Genomic DNA, 17,310 nt, shown 5'->3' with positions numbered 1-17,310 from the left:
AGAACACAGAGTTTCAACAATGGTACTGGTCTGTTTATGTCATTCACTGTCAGCACATCCACGAGTCGGAGCGCTTTAGTGCTTCATATATGACACATCGTGCTTAAATGACCTGCCAAATGAATTCATTTAAATGAGATGATCGGATCCACGAATGAGATTTGTAGGTCTGTGTCTGTATCTTATTGGCTGGCAGGCAGGCTAAACCGGGCACGTAACTGAAGCGATCCGGTTTCAGAGCGTATGTTGCAACAATTAGCTTCCACTATAATCAATGAAACTGGCTACACCAGACGTGATAGCGGCGTGTACTGTACATCCCCCAAAAAAATTACACCAGTCTTCTAAAACTATTCCATGTTCCGTGAATGAAAACTATTTTAATCAAAGATTCTAGAATCTTTGATCGGAATGTTTCAGTTGCGTGCCTGTTGTAGTAAGTTCCGTACCTGTAAGTCTTACTGCTGGGCTCTACGTGTATTCCTAACTGTCTGTACGTCTGCCTGTCCACCTGTGTGTCTCTTTCTGCAGTACCTCCTGACCAGCCACGCCTGACCGTCTCCACCACCTCCACCTCCTCCATCACCCTGGCCTGGATACCTGGAGACAACGGAGGCAGCTCCATCAGAGGTACTGCACCCATGACTGTCTGTCTCTCTAGCTGTCTGTCTGTCTGTCTGTCTGTCTGTCTGAATATGTGTTAGTGTGTCTGTCTGCATTTCTCTGTATGTCGGACTCTGTGTATATCTACTGTATATGTCTGTTTGTCTGTGTGTGTCTTCCTGTTTCTGTACACCTGCCTGTCTGTCTGTCTCTCGAGCTGTCTGTCTCTTTATTTCACTGTCTGTCTGTCATCTGTCTGTATGTCTCTCGAGCTGTCCATCTGCCTTTCTATCTGTCTGTCTCTTTTCTTTTGTCTGTCTGTGTCTATATACCTGCCTGTCTGTCTATCTCTAGCTGTCTGTGTGTGTGTGTGTGTGTCTCAGCTTGTCTCCTTTGTATGTGCTTATTGTCTTTTCCCATAATGGTGTTTCTTTCTCTCTTTTCTCACCCCTTTCCTCTCCTTCCTCTTTCTGTCCATCTTCAGTGTTGCTGTTAGCTGGCAGGACTGTGTTATGTGTTTGTTTTGCTCTCTCTCTCTCTCTCTCTCTCTCTCTCTCTCTCTCTCTCTCTCTCTCTCTCTCTCTTTCTCTCTCTCTCTCTGTGTGTGTGTGTGTGTGTCTGTGCATTTTCCTTTTGTAGTGCACCGGTCCCTCTGTGTCAATTTGTGCCACGGGGGTTGCTTCACCTAGCCCAGCTCTGCTGTGTGTGTGTGTGTGTGTGTGTGTGTGTGTGTGTGTGTGTGTGTGCGAGAGAGAAAGAGTGTGTGTGTGTGTGTGTGTGTGTGTGTGTGTGTGTGTGTGTGTGTGTGTGTGTGTGCTTGCCACGGGGGTTGCTTCTCCTAGCCCTCCTCTGCTCTGCCCAGGCCGATCGTTCACACACGGAAGACTATCTGTTTATTGATTGGCTTTTTTCCTGTGTTCTTTTTTTCACTTGTTAACTATCAGTCTTTCTCATTACGAGGCCCCGATAGCCCTCTCAGTGTGGTGTGCTCATCTCAGCAGCTGCCACTGAGCCATTCTACTGGCCCGTTGTGTTTCTGTGTTGTTGTTGTTGTTGTTGTTGTCATTGTTGTTGTCTTCCTGTCAGATGAAACCATCGTTTCAGATTATCTGATGGCTTTGGCAGTTCCTGTGTGTTTGTGTATTTCTTTCTTATTTGACTCAGGCTCATGGGAATATATTCTTAACATTTAGGGTGGATATAGGATTATGATTTGCTGACGTAGGTCTGACGTTATGCTTAACATTCTGTTGTTGTTGTTTTTTATATTACGGATTCCAGGTAGTCAGCCCATCCACCCCCCACTCCTGTCACCCCTCCCCCCCTCCCTCTCTCTATCTCTCTCTCTATTTGTCTCTCTCCTGTCTTTGTTACCTTATGCAACTCTCATCATGTCTTATCAAGTCTGTCATCAAGGTCGCCAGGTCCACAGGCTTAGGAGTACAGAACTCCACCGACAGTGAAACCACCCTGCTCTGCAGACTCATGTGACACGCTAATACTTTCTCTCTGAAGTGACATAAAATGGACAGAGAGAGAGAGAGAGAGAGAAGAAAGAGAGAAAGAGGGAACAGATAGGGATAGTAGATAAGCAGAGAGAAAATGACATTGAAAGATGGAGATAGAAGTATAATGAAGAAATGAAGAATGAAATACAGAGAAATGGAGAGAGAGAGAGAGAGAGAGAGAGAGAGAGAGAGAGAGTCTCCAGGTCAATCCCTTTGATGTGCCACCCTCTTTATGTTGCCATCTGCCACAGCAAGTCAGGGCCCCAATCCTGGGGCAGATAATCGCTGCCGGCGCCATATTGGGCCTCCATTTACATAAATGCTCAGTCAGCACACACACACACACACACATACACACGCACACACACACACATTCACAGAGAGAGAGAGACTCCATTTCTCTTCGTTTGGATCTTCACTTCCCAGTCTGTCTCTGGCTTTGTTTATTTAACTACCTCACACACACACACATATAAATAAACAAAAATGCAAAACACACACACACACACACACACACACACACACACACACACACACACACACACACACACACACACACACACACACACACACACACACCTCTGTGTAATGCCGGACCACAAAGGGTGGTGTAGAAGCCGAGGGCTCAGTGCTCCATCTGGACTGAAGCAGCCGTATTGAGCTGTGCTGAGCTGCAGGGCTCTGGCGCCCTCTAGTGTTGAGACTGAGACATGCCAACCCAGCCCAGCCCAGCCCCAGCAGTCCAGCACACACAACGGAGTGTCCACCTTCTCATCTCTGTCTCTTCCTCTCCTCGCTTTCATCTTTCTCAACTCTAAATGTATCACTTACATACATCCATCCATCTATCACATTTGTATTTTCTTCAGATCATACAAACCGAAGTGGATCTTGCAGTGGATTTGATCAGTGTCGTATCATATTGTGTCTTTATAATAGCCCTTCTCTCTCTACAGAATGTTTTTATTCCTTTACGCTATGTTCATGTTGATCATAGAGATTCTGTTTACACTACAGAGGAAGTCCATTTGTTGCATGTTGTGAAAGTGGAAACCTAGATATGTGATAGCTTAGAAGACACTAGCACACTAACAGTATTTGTGTGTGTGTTTGTGTGTGTGTGTGTGTGTGTGTTTGTGTTTCCAGGCTTTGTGCTGCAGTACTCAGTGGACAACACTGAGGAGTGGCGCGACGTGTTCATCAGCTCGAGCGAGCGGTCCTTCAAGCTGGACAACCTGCGCTGTGGCACCTGGTACAAGGTCAAGCTGGCGGCCAAGAACAGCGTCGGGGCCGGACGCATCAGCGAGATCATCGAGGCCAAGACCCACGGGAGAGGTGAGGGCAGAGAGATACCCCTCAACACACACACACACACACACACACACACATACACACACACACACACACACACACACATGCAGACCCAAGGGAGAGGTGAGGGCAGCGACATACACACACACACACACACACACACACACACACACACACACACACACACACACACACACACATTCATGAGCTGCTGCTCCAAGCTCAGTTAAGCCGTACTATATAAGTAGGAAAGTAATAGTGATCCAGTCAGGATGATACTGGATGTATCCGATGACGGTGGTGCAGGGTACCAGGGATGGTGTAATGATAACCTGAAAAGACATGAGCCCACCCCACCAACCTCTTCATCATCTAGAAAGAGATGGTGTTAGGAAGCAGCCACATGATAGTGTGTGTGTGTATGTGTGTGTGTGTGTGTGTGTGTGTGTGTGTGTGTGTGGTGTGTGTGTGTGTGTGTGTGTGTGTGTGTGTGTGTGTGTGTGTGTGTGTGTGTGTGTGTGTGGTGTGTGTGTGTCTGTGTGTGTGTGTGTGTGTGTGTGTGTGTGTGTGGTGTGTGTGTTTCTGTGTGTGTGTGTGTGTGTGTGTGTGTCTGTGTGTGTGTGTGTGTGTGAGTACTGACACACTCTCACCTGAAGAGTGCTGGGAGAGTCCTGCTCACCCTTCTCTCTCCCTCCCCTCCAGAGCCCCAGTTTAATAAGGACCAGCCTCTGGTCACGCACATCAACTCCACGCACGCACGGCTCAACCTGCAGGGCTGGACGAGCGGCGGATGCCCCATCAACGCCGTGCTGCTGGACTTCCGGCCCAAGGGCACGTGGGCGTGGCAGAGCGTGCGCACCAACGCCTCGGCCGACATCTTCCTGGCCGAGCTGCGTGAGGCCACCTGGTACGAGCTCAAGATGAAGGCCTGCAACAGCGCCGGCTGCGGCAACCAGACCTCGCAGTTCGCCACGCTCGACTACGACGGCAGTGAGTGGCTTCACCTGCTTCTGTGTGTGTGGATGTGTGTGTGTGTAGTGTGTGGGAGAGACAGCTAGGGGGTGCTATTGAGCAGTTCTCTAGTATTGTTGCCTGCCATGTTAAAGGGAGCCTATGATGGCAATCAGTGGATCCATTTATCAGCTGCGTCTGTGTGTGTGTGTGTGGGGGGGTAGACAGCTAGGGGGCGCTATTGTGCCATCTACACCTCTGCGTGTCAGTTCCCTGGTATTTCAGTCTGTCATGTTGAATCTTTTAGGGTCCCCCTGCCCCCTGCTCCCTGCTTTGCCCCTGACACTAGAGATAGTGGTTTGAATGCAGTAGATTTCAAGAGGCACAGGGTTACCCATACAAATATATGTTTGTAAATCTCAATAATTCAGTTTTAAAATAAGTGGCCCCATTTGAAATGCTCCTAGTAATGGGTTTTGTAGTGAAGGACATGCAGGATGTATCCTTCAAAGCTAAAAACAAACCCAGTTAGATTTGTATAGATATATAGTGTATTATAGCCTGAGTATGGGTATAGTTCTTTGTGAAAAGTAGTTTGGGGGTGAAGGTGATTGGGAGTAGAGTTGAGATGTGTGTGGTGTTTTTGCAGCACATCTCAAGTGTGCTTATGCATCACCACCATACATTAGCTTCATCCGTCGCTGCCGCTTTTCACTGAGGAAACAGACGCGTGGGGGAGGCACATGCAGTGTGTGGGTGTGTGGGGGTGTGTATCTGTGTGTGTGTGTGTGTGGGGGGGGGGCGGGTATGTGTGTGTGTGTGGGGGGGGGGGGGTGCACGCGCAGGCGTGCGTAGGTGTGGGAGCTTAGTGTGCTTCATAAACAAATCTGTTGAAAGCTGAACAAGGGACTTATGAGTGGCTGCTTATGAAATGTACGATGAGGACATAAGGATGAAAAAGTAGCGAGAGCGATTGGTTTTGAGATCGAGAACAGTCGCCCAGGGAAACCTCTCTCTGTGCACCAGGAGAAGAGCATGCTGGGAACTGGGCTTGGTTCTATTCAATCCGCCGTTCTCCATCTAATTTGTTTATCTTTCCTTCTTTCTTTCTTTCTTTCTTTCTTTCTTTCTTTCTTTGTTCTTTCGTTCTTATTCTCCTCCCGCAGGTACCATTCCTCCCATCAAGTCTGCGCGTGGGGAGGGGGACGACGTGAAGAAGCTGTTCTCCATCGGCTGCCCCGTCATCCTGGTCACTCTGGGCATGGCCCTGCTCTTCATCATCCGCAAGAAGCGCAAGGAGAAGAGGCTCAAGAGACTCCGAGGTGAGGAGGAGGAGGAGAGAGAGGGAGAGGAGGATATGGGAGAAAGGGAGAGATATGGAGGAGGAGAGAGAGAGGGAGAGAGAGGGATAAGAGGGGGAGAGAGGGAGAGAAGGAGAGAGAGGGAGAGGAGGAGATGGAGAGGAAGGGAGAGATATGGAGGAGGAGAGAGAGAGAGGGAGGGAGGGAGGGGGAGAGATGGTTAGGAGGAGAAGAGAAAAGAGGGAGAGTGATGGAGAGAGAGGGAGGGAGGGGAAAGATGGAGGAGGAGGAGAGAGAGAGAGAGGGAGAGATATGGAAAAGTGAAGAGAAGGTGAGATATAAAGGGAGGGAGGAAGGGAGAGAGAGTAAGGGAGGAGGAGAGATAGAGAGAGAGGGAGGGAGGGAGAAATATGGAGGAGAATGAATGAGAAGGGGAGAGATGGAGGAGGAGAGAGAGAGAGACAGAAAGAGAGAGAGAGAGAGAGAGAGAGAGATAGAGAGAGAGACTACTCTTAATCCTACAGTATGTCCACCCCCACACTGATGTACCCCCTTTTTTCTGAAATGGCTTTGTTATATATTATGTGCTATGTGTGGCTTTGGCACTACTGGACCCAAACAGTCATGCTACTAAAGCAACTTTGAATTTGAATTTGAGACATGGAGGAATCAGTTGGAGGGGCATGGAGCAAGAAGAGGAGAGAGAGATGGAGAGGTGTTCAGAGAGCGAGAGAGAGAGAAGGGGGGGAGAGATAGAGAGGTTAGGGGAGAAAAGAGAGTGAGTGGTACATGGAGACAGAGTGGCGAAATGAGAGAGATGAAACAGAACAAATGATAGATAGATAGATAGATAGATAGATAGATAGATAGATAGATAGATACTTGGTATTGATCCCCAAGGGGAAATTCAAGAGAGAGTGAGTGAGTAGAGAGGGGAGGGGAGAGCAAAGAGGGGAGCTATGGAAGGGCAGTCAGTTGGAACCAGGAGAGGACCTTAGAGAAGACCATGAGGAAATGAGCCTCTGAATGCAGTCTGAAGTGTTGACGCTCAGAAAAGAAAACCAATCACAGGCAGGAGATTGGCTTTAAGGGCAGGACCTTCCTACATGCTTCATTTACCCTCCGCATTGACTGTGTGTGTGTGTGTGTGTGTGTGTGTGTGTGTGTGTGTGTGTGTGTGTGTGTGTCCATCTGCAGATGCCAAGAGCCTGGCTGAGATGCTGATTAGGTAAGGAGAGAAGCAGTACTGCTCACACCACTGCACCCATATGTAGCCCACATCAATATGCAACATCCTACCTTAGTTTCTAATTAACTAAGTGTATTTGTGTTTGTGTCTGTGTGTGTATATGCGCACATGGATTTGTGTGTGTGTGTGTGTGTGTGTGTGTGTGTGTGTGTGTGTGTGTGTGTGTGTGTCTGTCTGCGTGTGCTTTGCTTTTGTCCCTGGAGCAGTAAGAACAATCGCAGCTTTGACACCCCAGTGAAGGGCCCGCCCCAAGGCCCACGACTCCACATCGATATCCCCCGCGTCCAGCTCCTCATCGAGGACAAGGAGGGCATTAAGCAGATTGGTCAGTCACGTCCATGTGAGTCAGTGTGTGCAGTTTGTTCTGAAGTGTGTGCATTGATGTTGGGTAGTGTATACTACCATCCTGTTGTGCTATGACCACAGGCAGGTCACAGATCCCGTTGTTTGGAATAGTTGCTAAAAGCTGATCTATTTAAGTTCTAGTTGGATAAAAGTGAATATTTAGAGATACTCAGGCATACAGTTTATTTCAGCATGTTTTTGTCCTTGTGTCACTGTGAGTTTTGAAGACACGGTTTTGAATTCTGATAGGTGAGGACAAGGCCACTATCCCAGTGACAGACACAGAGTTCAGCCAATCAGTGAACCCGCAGAGCTTCTGCACAGGCGTGTCTGTCCATCACCCCGCCCTCATACAGAACACTGGTCCTTTGATTGACATGTCGGATATCAGACCAGGCACAAGTGAGTCATCTACAAGCATCTCAGATGACTTTTCTATTCTATTCTTTTCTATTCTATTCTATTATTTTGTCCTATTTAGCTATCTATCTATCTATCTATCTATCTATCTATATTTCTATATCGTATATATCTATACATGTATCTATTAGCATAGCTTATCTGTCAAACTATCTATCGGCATATCTATCTATCTGTGTGTATATCAGGCTATCTGCAAGGCCGGCTCATTGTTTTTCCTCATCCCGCCTCTATTCTCTCCATTCTCTCTCTATCCGTCTCCATCTTTCTCTCTCTTTGTCTCCCTCCATCCTTATCTCTCTCTCTTTCTCTCTCTCTCTCTCTCTCTCTCTCTCCCTCCATCCCTTTCTCTCTTTGTCAGACCCTGTGTCGAGGAAGAGTGTGAAGTCGGCCCACAGCACACGGAACCGCTACTCCAGCCAGTGGACCCTGACCAAGTGCCAGGCTTCGACGCCGGCGCGCACGCTCACGTCCGACTGGCGCACCGTGGGCTCCCAGCATGGCATCACCGTCACCGAGAGTGACAGCTACAGCGCCAGCCTCTCGCAAGACACCGGTATATACACTACACACACACACACACACACACACACACACACACACACACACATACACACACACACACACACACACACACACACACACACATACATACACACAGACACACACGCGCACACACACACACACACACACACACACACACACATACAGACACACACGCACACACACACACACACACACACACACACACACACACACACAGGCACACACACACACACATACATACATACAGACACACACGCGCACACATACATACAGACACACACGCACACAGATACATTTATCCACACACACACACACACAATGGGGACATACACATACATAGAAACACACATGCACATAAACACATACACACACACACACACACACACACACACACACAGACACATACACACACACACACACACACATACACACATACATACATACAGACACACACGCACACAGATACATTTATCCACACACCCACACACACACACAATGGGGACATACACATACATAGAAACACACATGCACATAAACACATACACACACACACACACACACACACACACACACAGAGCTTATCTGAGTTCATGTTAATCTGTCCCCTCTCCCTGTGCTCCGCTGCAGATAAGGGTCGCAATAGCATGGTGTCGACGGAGAGCGCCTCGTCCACGTACGAGGAGCTGGCGCGGGCCTACGAGCACGCCAAGCTGGAGGAGCACCTCCAGCACGCCAAGTTTGAGATCACCGAGTGCTTCATCTCGGACAGCTCGTCCGACCAGATGACCACGGGCACCAACGACAACGCCGACAGCATGACGTCCATGAGCACGCCGTCTGAGCCGGGCATCTGCCGCTTCACTGCCTCGCCGCCCAAACCGCAGGACTACGACCGCGGCAAGAACGTGGCCGTGCCTATCCCACACCGTGCCAACAAGAGTGAGTGGACTGTGTAGAAATGTGTGGACATGAGAGAGGTGCTCCTGCAGATCTGACAAATCTGTGTAGAAATCTAGAACTGAGATAGATGCTCTTGCAGATCTGACAAATCTGTGTAGAAATGTGTAGAAATGAGAGAGATGCTCCTGCAGATCTGACAAATCTGTGTAGAAATCTGTAGAAATGAGATAGATGCTCCTGCAGATCTGACAAATCTGTGTAGAAATCTGTAGAAATTAGATAAATATTCCTGAAGATCTAAAAGATCTGTGTAGAAATGTGTAAAAATTAGACACAGATACTGTAAACACACATGTACCCCGGTCCACATTTCCAGCTAGCTATCTCTGAGCATTGATCTCATATTACAAAATAGTGAAAGTCAAAGCTTGCTTTACTAGACTAATATGTTCTGTTAAACTTTACACATACCCTGAAGGTGATGATTCATGGGGCAACATTGCGATGAACAAAGCATTGCAAGCATCGCAACAAAGCAATGTTGGCAGGCAGTAACATGAGAGGATGGTGATGTTCTGATTGGATGATCATGGCAGGTTGCCTGGTGATGATTTACATTCTTCAGATAAAAAAAAATGTTGGAAATATCTGTGGGAAAGTGCCCAAAAAGCATCAGTCAATAGCATTATAGAGCGCTGTTCTGCAAGCCAAATTGCCCCACAGGGACATTAAGGCTTTTTAATGCTCGATGCTCCAGTCTGTCATCAGCTTTACTGTACACAGTCAGCTCTCTGTCTTGCCCCTGAGGGGGTGAAGCAGGGAGGGGTCAGCTGTCTAACCTGCCCCTGAGGGGCAAAGCAGGGAGGGGTCAGCTCTCTAAGTATAAGTATAGTATAAGTATATATATATATATATATATATATATATATATATATATACTCTTTTGATCCCGTGAGGGAAATTTGGTCTCTGCATTTATCCCAATCCGTGAATTAGTGAAACACACTCAGCACACAGTCAGGCGCGCCTGCAGGTGTACGTCCGTACGCACTGTGCGTACCATCAGGCTACTCAACAAGAGAAAATGTCCTGTGTATGTGTGTTTTGGCCCACCATACCTTCCCAACTATGGACAGTATCCCATTAGCTGCATGCCATCAGGCTACAATTTACAATTTTCTATTGAAGTTAATGAACACGTTATCAAAATGAACGTGCACACATTTTGTTTGAGCAGGAGAGAGAATACGCACGCAGGCACGCAACTAGGCTACTTGTTTTCTTTTACTCGGCTATCTATATTATCAGCACACAATGTTGAGATAATTCACTAACTCAATACTCATCATGGATATCACAAGTTTAAACAACGAAAACAGAAAGAATGGATGCAGCAAAGCTAGGAGTTATTCCAGATGGGCAAGAACAAGGTAGGCAATTGCTTGTCAGAACGTTAGACTGCGTTAGACAGCTGTTTAAAGCCAGACGTCACGGTAAGCTAGAACAAAACTAAAGGTAACTTTAGCCTGTAGGCCTATAGGGCTGGATCAAGTTGTCCAAATGAATAGGTCATTGAAGACGTTGTTATTGCATGTGAATGTTGCTATGCTATGTAAACCGGGAAACGGACAAATATTGTCCACGCGTGAATTTTATTTTTGCCGGGGGGGTGGGTGTGCGTACCATAGCATTAATTCCTGCAGGCGCCCCTGCACACAGTGAACACACAGTGAGGTGAAGCACACACTAATCCCGGCGCAGTGAGCTGCCAGCAACAACAGCGGCGCTCGGGGAGCAGTGAGGGGTTAGGTGCCCTACTGGTCAGGGTTCGAACCGGCAACCCTCCGGTTAAGTCCGAAGCGCTAACCAGTAGGCCACGGCTGCCCCCAACCTGCCCCTGAGGGGTGGGGGGGTGAAGCAGGGAGGGGGTCAGCTGTCTAACTTGCCCCTGAAGGGGTGAAGCAGGGAGGGGTCAGCTTTCTCAGTGCGTGTTAACCTGTCCTGTTCTCTCCGTCCCTCTCTCAGGTGACTACTGCAACCTGCCCCTGTACATGAAGACGGACCCGTTCTTCCGCAAGCAGGCGGAGCTGCACGACCCGTGTCCAGTGGTTCCGCCGCGCGAGGCGTCCATCCGCAGCCTGGCGGCGCGGGCCTACCACACGCAGGGCCGCCACATGACGCTGGACGCCGCGTCCAAGCAGCAGCAGGCGCTCACACTGGCACACGCCGGCCTCAGCAGCCTGACCAGCTCGGCGTCCGGCTCGGCCTCGCTCTCCTCCGGACCGCAGTCCGCCAGCGCCGCCGGGAGCAGCATCGCCACAGCCAGCGGGGTCAGCGTCGGCGGCGGGGGGGGGACGGGAGGCGGGAGCGGGGCGAGCGGTGGCGGCGCCGGCGGGGCTTCGGGCGGTGGAAGTGGACCGAGCTCCGGAACCTCCACGCTGCCCCAGAGGACTCTGACCATGCCCGGCTCGGGCTCGGCCCAGAGCGCGGCGGCGGCGGCGGCAGCGGCGGCGGCGTCCGCCTCGGCGTCCGGCTCGGGGGCCTCGGGCGCGTCCGGTCAGAACCCCGGCTCGTCCAGCAAGGTGGGCGGCTCCAGAGACTCTCTGCTAGAGAGCAGCTCGTCTGGGCTGGGCAGACTGCAGAAGCAGAGCGCTGGCGCCTACTCCAAGTCCTACACGCTGGTGTAGCGGAGCGGAGCGCCGCGCTGGGGGGTGGGGGCATGCGATGGAGAGGTGGAGGCAGGGCAGGGGTCACTAGGTGGGGTGGAAGCTCACTATCCTTTCCTCCTGCTGCCTGAAGCAGTGTGTGACGGAGCCGGAGGTGGCTGTAGGGACAGAGGCCAGGGGCACACACACACACACACACACACACACACACACACACACACACACTCTCTCACACACCTGTGGGCCAGCTGTCGGTCTCACGTGACATCATGACATCGTGACAACGTGACATGACCAGACACATGCCGCTGACAAAGGCGGAGAGGATTAATCAGCACAGGGGTTTTTCTCCTCTTCTCTCTCTCTCTCTCTCTCTCTCTCTCTCTCTCTCTCTCACTCTCTCTCTCTCTCTCTCTCTCTCTCTCTCTCTCTCTCACTCTCTCTCTCTCTCTCTCTCTCTCTCTCACTCTCTCTCTCTCTCTTACTGTCATTCTTTCTCATCTAGCTCTTCTCCAGCTCTACAGCTTCTCTCTTTCACTGCTGTTCTTCCTCTCCCTCCTTCTGCTGTCCCTGGTCTTAAGATTTGAGATGAATGCCAAACCCAATACTCTCGGCTCACATTTCACTCGTTTACTTCTTCACTCTTTCTCTCCCTATCTCTCTCTTCATCTCTCTCTATCTGTCTCTTTCGCCCCTCCTGTCAGTTGTGTTTGCGGTCACCTCCCCATCGCTCGCTGTCAAAGACACCTTGGACCTTATGCACGAAATACTTTCCATGTGCACTTGTTTTTTTTTATTATTATTTTTCTTTTTCTTCTTTTGAAGGTAGGAAGTACCATTTTAAGATATATATACATATATCTGCACACATTTACCGTCCTAGATGTGTTAGGCTGTTATTGTTTTTTTTTTGTCTCTCTATAGTTTGTTTTTTTGGGGGTTCTTTTGAATAGAAAAAAAGGAAAAAAAAACTAAAGCGAAGAAAAACGTCTTTGGTGGAACCTATTTCATACTCTGGCTGTTAGCCACGGAAAGTGCTTATGCATACACTACAACCCAACCTTGGTGTCTCCTTTGCCCATCCCCACCCCCCCCAACCCCCCACCCCACCCCACCCAACCCACTCCTGTCTGGTCTGGACAAGGACTATACACTCACTACAAAAAAACTATTCCAAGGCTGAGGACACAGTCGCCATACAGTATTTGAGTCTTTGGAATTTTTCTTTTTTTTTTCATGCAATTGATGACACATTATAGAATATTATTGACTGTTTTATAGACAAAGCTGAAGAAAAAGAGAAAAAAAAGCAACTTGTCTGGATTCTTCTTCCTGGAAGACGGAAGGGAACTGTATTTTTTCATGATTTGGCTTTTTTGCTTTTTTCATGTTATGGGTTCTGTCTTTGTTTTATTTGTTTATTTTTTTTGTTTGTTTAAAAAAAAAACAAACTCAATGATGAACTCGTGCACTAAAGGAGAATGAAGAGGAGCCACAGAGATCCCCTGCCCTCTCCCACACCTGTGTGTGTCTACGAACATATGTGTGTGTGTGTGTGTGTGCGTGCGTGTCTTTAATATGTAAATACGTGTGAGCACATGCGGCAGGCACAAACACCACTGGAGAACTAGTTTGATCACCTGTGTGTGTGTGTGTGTGTGTGTGTGTGTGTGTGTGTGTGTGTGTGTGTGCTCATCTGGCAGACACACTCCTCTGTGCAGTGTTGGGTTGTCTGTTGATTCAACCTGTGTTTATTTGTTTGTTTGTGTGTGTGTTTGTTTTTGCCCTGAGTTGAGATGGATGTGAAGAGTGCCATTCAGTAGCTGTGCTGTGTAACTGGGCCGCGTGGGGAGTTGTCTTTGCTTATAGAACGTGTAGCGCTATCAAGGATATGGCACGGATGGAAAGGTGGACCACAAAAGAGAGGAATAGAGGTAAAGACAGAGAGAGGGAAGAGTGAAGGAGAGAGAGAGAGAGAGAGAGAGAGAGAGATGGACTTGTGAATTGTGGCGAGAAAAACCTGCATACATCACTCTTGATGATTGTGTAAGAAATTGCCATATCCTCTGTCTTTCTTTCTGGCTCTGCTTTGTCTTCGTTTCCATGGCGTCTCACTCTCTAAGCGAAGAACTCTTTGCTGTTTGTTTTGGTTGAGGCGTTGGTTCCATTTGATGTCCCCCCCACCCCCCACCCCCCCCACCCTCTCCTTCTACTCCCAACTTTTCCTGTGCCACACCTTCTTCCCTTCACACACACACACATACACACACACACACACATACACACACACACACACACACACACACACACACACACAGACACAGACACAGACACAGACACACACACACCTTTCTTTCCCAGTCTCACTGTGACTGTTCAGCAGCCCCACCCGATGGAGTGAGGTAGGGAGGGGTGTGGCAAACACAGGCCAGACGTATCCCATAGGTAAGAGGAAAGAGAGAGAGAGAAGAGAGAGAGAGGAGATAGATGCATGGCAGTGTGTTGTTTAAAAAAGAAAGCTGATGATTTACATGTAAAGGACAGTTAAAGAGAAGATGAGAGAGAAAGAAAGAGAAAAGGACTAAGTGTAGGGAGGAATGGAGAGTCCAGAGGTTGGTCCTCCAGGACAAAGGGGACTGCCCATAGAGGTTGGTCCTCCAGGACAGAGGTGACTGCCCATAGAGGTTGGTCCTCCAGGACAGAGGTGATTGCCCATAGACGTTGGTCCAGGACAGAGGTGATTGCCCATAGACGTTGGTCCAGGACAGAGGTGACTGCCCATAGAGGAGTAGCTAGCTTTTCTGTATTTGTTTTTGTTTGTTTGTTTATCTTTTCTGTTGCCCCCTCTTTTCACTTATGTGTGTGGGAACATGGTTCTCCACCATTTCGCCACCTAGCTTTAGATGGTTGCCCAGCATAGCCCAGGGAGAGAGACGAGGAGGAGCGGGTCGTGGGGGGGCTTCTACCACCTCTCTGGACACCACATGGGTCTCACCAGAAGAGATAGTCTACATGTCCATGAAATGGACCAGATTATACACACCCACCCCCTACCCAGCTCCAGTAGATGTAGTATCTACTGATCCACTCCCTACAGACACACACACACCTACCAGAAGCCCAGCCCCATAACGTAACAAGGAAGACATCCAGCAGAATAGATATGACACTCCCAAATGATTTCAATGGCAAGATAAAAGAATCACATCAGGGCTACTGCAATACGAAGAAAAGAAAATGAAATGAAATGAAAATATATACCATATTTGTTGTCAAAATATATACATATATATTTCTATCTAAAGATATAGTGAATATATACATGTGAGAACAGAGAAATATAATGCCATATCTAATTGAAAAAAAAAGTTTTATTTTAAAAGAATAATTTGAGACAATCGCTCAGTGGGAGGTACTGCAGAATGAGGAAAGAGGACTAGATCTTGATGAGGGGGAAGAAGAGAGACAGGAAATAAACGGGTAGCACAACCAAGAAAGAGTGATGATGAAGTGAGAGAGAAAGACAGAGAGAGAGAAGAGAAGAAAGATAAGGATGTTTAAAGTAGTAGTAGAGTGCTGTGCTTGGAGCTCTACAGTAAGTGATGTGGATTTGTCCAGAGTTTTGCTCTTGCACAGCCTATAGGAAACAGAAACAACAGAGAGGTTTTGTCATTTTAAGCCTGGTGTCTCACCCACTCCTGGGTGCTACGGTGAGCCACATAGTCCAAACTGTCTTTTTGGCCATTTGAAGTGAAATAATGTACTTGTCTTACTGGCTCAGTGAAACTGTTACATCTGAATGGGCCTTGTTCTGACCTGATCCAATCAGATTTCAGAGTCGATAATCTGGTTTAGAATCAGACTGCTATGGGGAAACCCATCCAGTTGATCATCTGGTTTAGAATCAGACTGCTATATGGGGAAACCCATCCTTTTGCTGGGATAGCTCTGCGCACAAGTGTCCGATGATATCTGATAGGTGAGAGAGAAAGAATCATGAGAGAAACTCTATTGTTGTTGCTATAGGACAAGCACTCCGAATGGAACGTTTGAGTCATGCAAAACCAAATGATACCTAAAGATCTCTAGTGTATGGGCAGAGTGCAAGCAAAACAATATTTCATTGGTTGTTGCTGAGAGGCCTAGCACGCAAACAACCAATGAAATCAGGCGAGTAAGAGGGCAGTGTGCAAGTGAAACCTTCCCTGTGGTTGTTAGGGGAAACTGAAAATCAACAAGTGCACAACCAAATCACATGGTGCGAGGAAGTACATCTTTCAGTGGTGGCCAAGTGAACACAGCCAATAAAATCAGGTGAATAAATGGGCATGGAGTGAATCAAAGCCACCCATTGGTTGCCACGTTAAGGTCGAGATGTCCCGCCTCCTTACGCATCCAGCTCTCATCCCGCCACAGAAGTAGCAGAATGAGCGTTCAGACGTTCATGTGTGTGTGTGTCTGTGTGTGTGTATGTGTGTGTGTGAGCATGCACATTGCTGAGAAGCCACCAGAGTTAATGCATCTCCTTAAACTGTAGTCCCTCACTCAAGCGAAAGGTCACAGCTAGCCAACGGTATTCCACAAAAAAAGGAATTTAAAAAGTGCAAATCTGCTCTTTTCTTTTCATTTGCCAACTCCTACACACCGAATTATTTGATGTTTCACGTTAGATTTCCATTCGGGTGGAAACTGCACAAAGGAAAACGGGTCTCTTGACCCAATACACACCCTCCTTCATTCATTCAAAGCCTGTACAGTCTGGTTTATGTTCTGGGAAACATAACCACTACAAAAACTGAAGGATAGACCCTCACACAGAGAGACTTGCACACACAGACAGAGTAGAACTGAACCAACAGGAAAAGCCCATCTAGGGTCGTATTAAGCACCATAATCACATACACATAAATGCTGTCATGTCACAAGCTAAAGGTGACTGGGGCCTAAATGTGAAATGCATATGTGTGTTTATGTGTATGCGTGTGTGTGTGCGTGTGTTTACCTGTTCAGGTAGGATTGTTGGTAATCGATAACCGATAGGGCATATGATGTCCACCCCAAATGCTTCAGCCCAGAGCGCTGCTGGCAGCAGGCCGATCTTTCCCAGAGTTCACTGCGGTAAGGCCCAGGACCTTGTCTCTTAATTAAGTGAGTTGCCTGTGGCTTGAGGAAACACAGTTGTTTATGTTTACTTTCTTTGGCTGTTTGTTTGTTGGTGATAGATACCCCCTCCCCCCTCTCTTTTTTAAAATGTTCCTTCAAATGATTTAATGATGTTTTGTTTTGGAGGAAAAGAAATGGAGATGTGTTGTGAAGCAAATGGGGGGCAGGCCTGTTTAGCCAATCGAAAATCAGGGACTCCCTTGCTCCAGCCAATCACAGGAGAAGCCGCAAGCTTATTGGACGGAGTCAGGAAATCAAACTCTATGCCCCTCCTCCCTGTTTCTCCAACCCCGCCCCCTTTTGTCCCTTAACAATCAAGTTACCCCCCCTCCCCCCACCACCCTCCT

At 48.1% G+C, this 17,310-nt stretch overlaps 1 protein-coding gene across 1 annotated transcript in view; it reads left to right on the top strand.

Annotated features, from left to right (window-relative positions):
- Nucleotides 1-11,821, top strand: part of dscaml1 (Down syndrome cell adhesion molecule like 1) — a 93,257-nt gene extending 81,436 nt beyond the window's left edge. Inside the window, exons 22-32 of the mRNA XM_076281760.1 lie at nucleotides 532-630; nucleotides 3,258-3,446; nucleotides 4,125-4,412; nucleotides 5,540-5,695; nucleotides 6,872-6,902; nucleotides 7,127-7,263; nucleotides 7,518-7,670; nucleotides 8,050-8,244; nucleotides 8,862-9,173; nucleotides 11,160-11,388; nucleotides 11,461-11,821. Of these exons, the coding sequence (XP_076137875.1) occupies nucleotides 532-630; nucleotides 3,258-3,446; nucleotides 4,125-4,412; nucleotides 5,540-5,695; nucleotides 6,872-6,902; nucleotides 7,127-7,263; nucleotides 7,518-7,670; nucleotides 8,050-8,244; nucleotides 8,862-9,173; nucleotides 11,160-11,388; nucleotides 11,461-11,821 (2,150 nt within the window). The remainder of the gene's footprint in view (nucleotides 1-531; nucleotides 631-3,257; nucleotides 3,447-4,124; nucleotides 4,413-5,539; nucleotides 5,696-6,871; nucleotides 6,903-7,126; nucleotides 7,264-7,517; nucleotides 7,671-8,049; nucleotides 8,245-8,861; nucleotides 9,174-11,159; nucleotides 11,389-11,460) is intronic.
- The last annotated feature ends 5,489 nt before the right edge of the window (nucleotides 11,822-17,310 follow it).

The sequence above is a fragment of the Alosa pseudoharengus genome, unplaced genomic scaffold, assembly GCF_046254945.1.
Source record: "Alosa pseudoharengus isolate Yale_2024_CS ecotype anadromous, Long Island Sound unplaced genomic scaffold, YU_APseudo_1.1 YU_APseudo_1.1_scf_13, whole genome shotgun sequence".
NCBI lineage: Eukaryota > Metazoa > Chordata > Actinopteri > Clupeiformes > Clupeidae > Alosa > Alosa pseudoharengus.
This window is presented reverse-complemented; position numbering and strand designations above follow the sequence as displayed.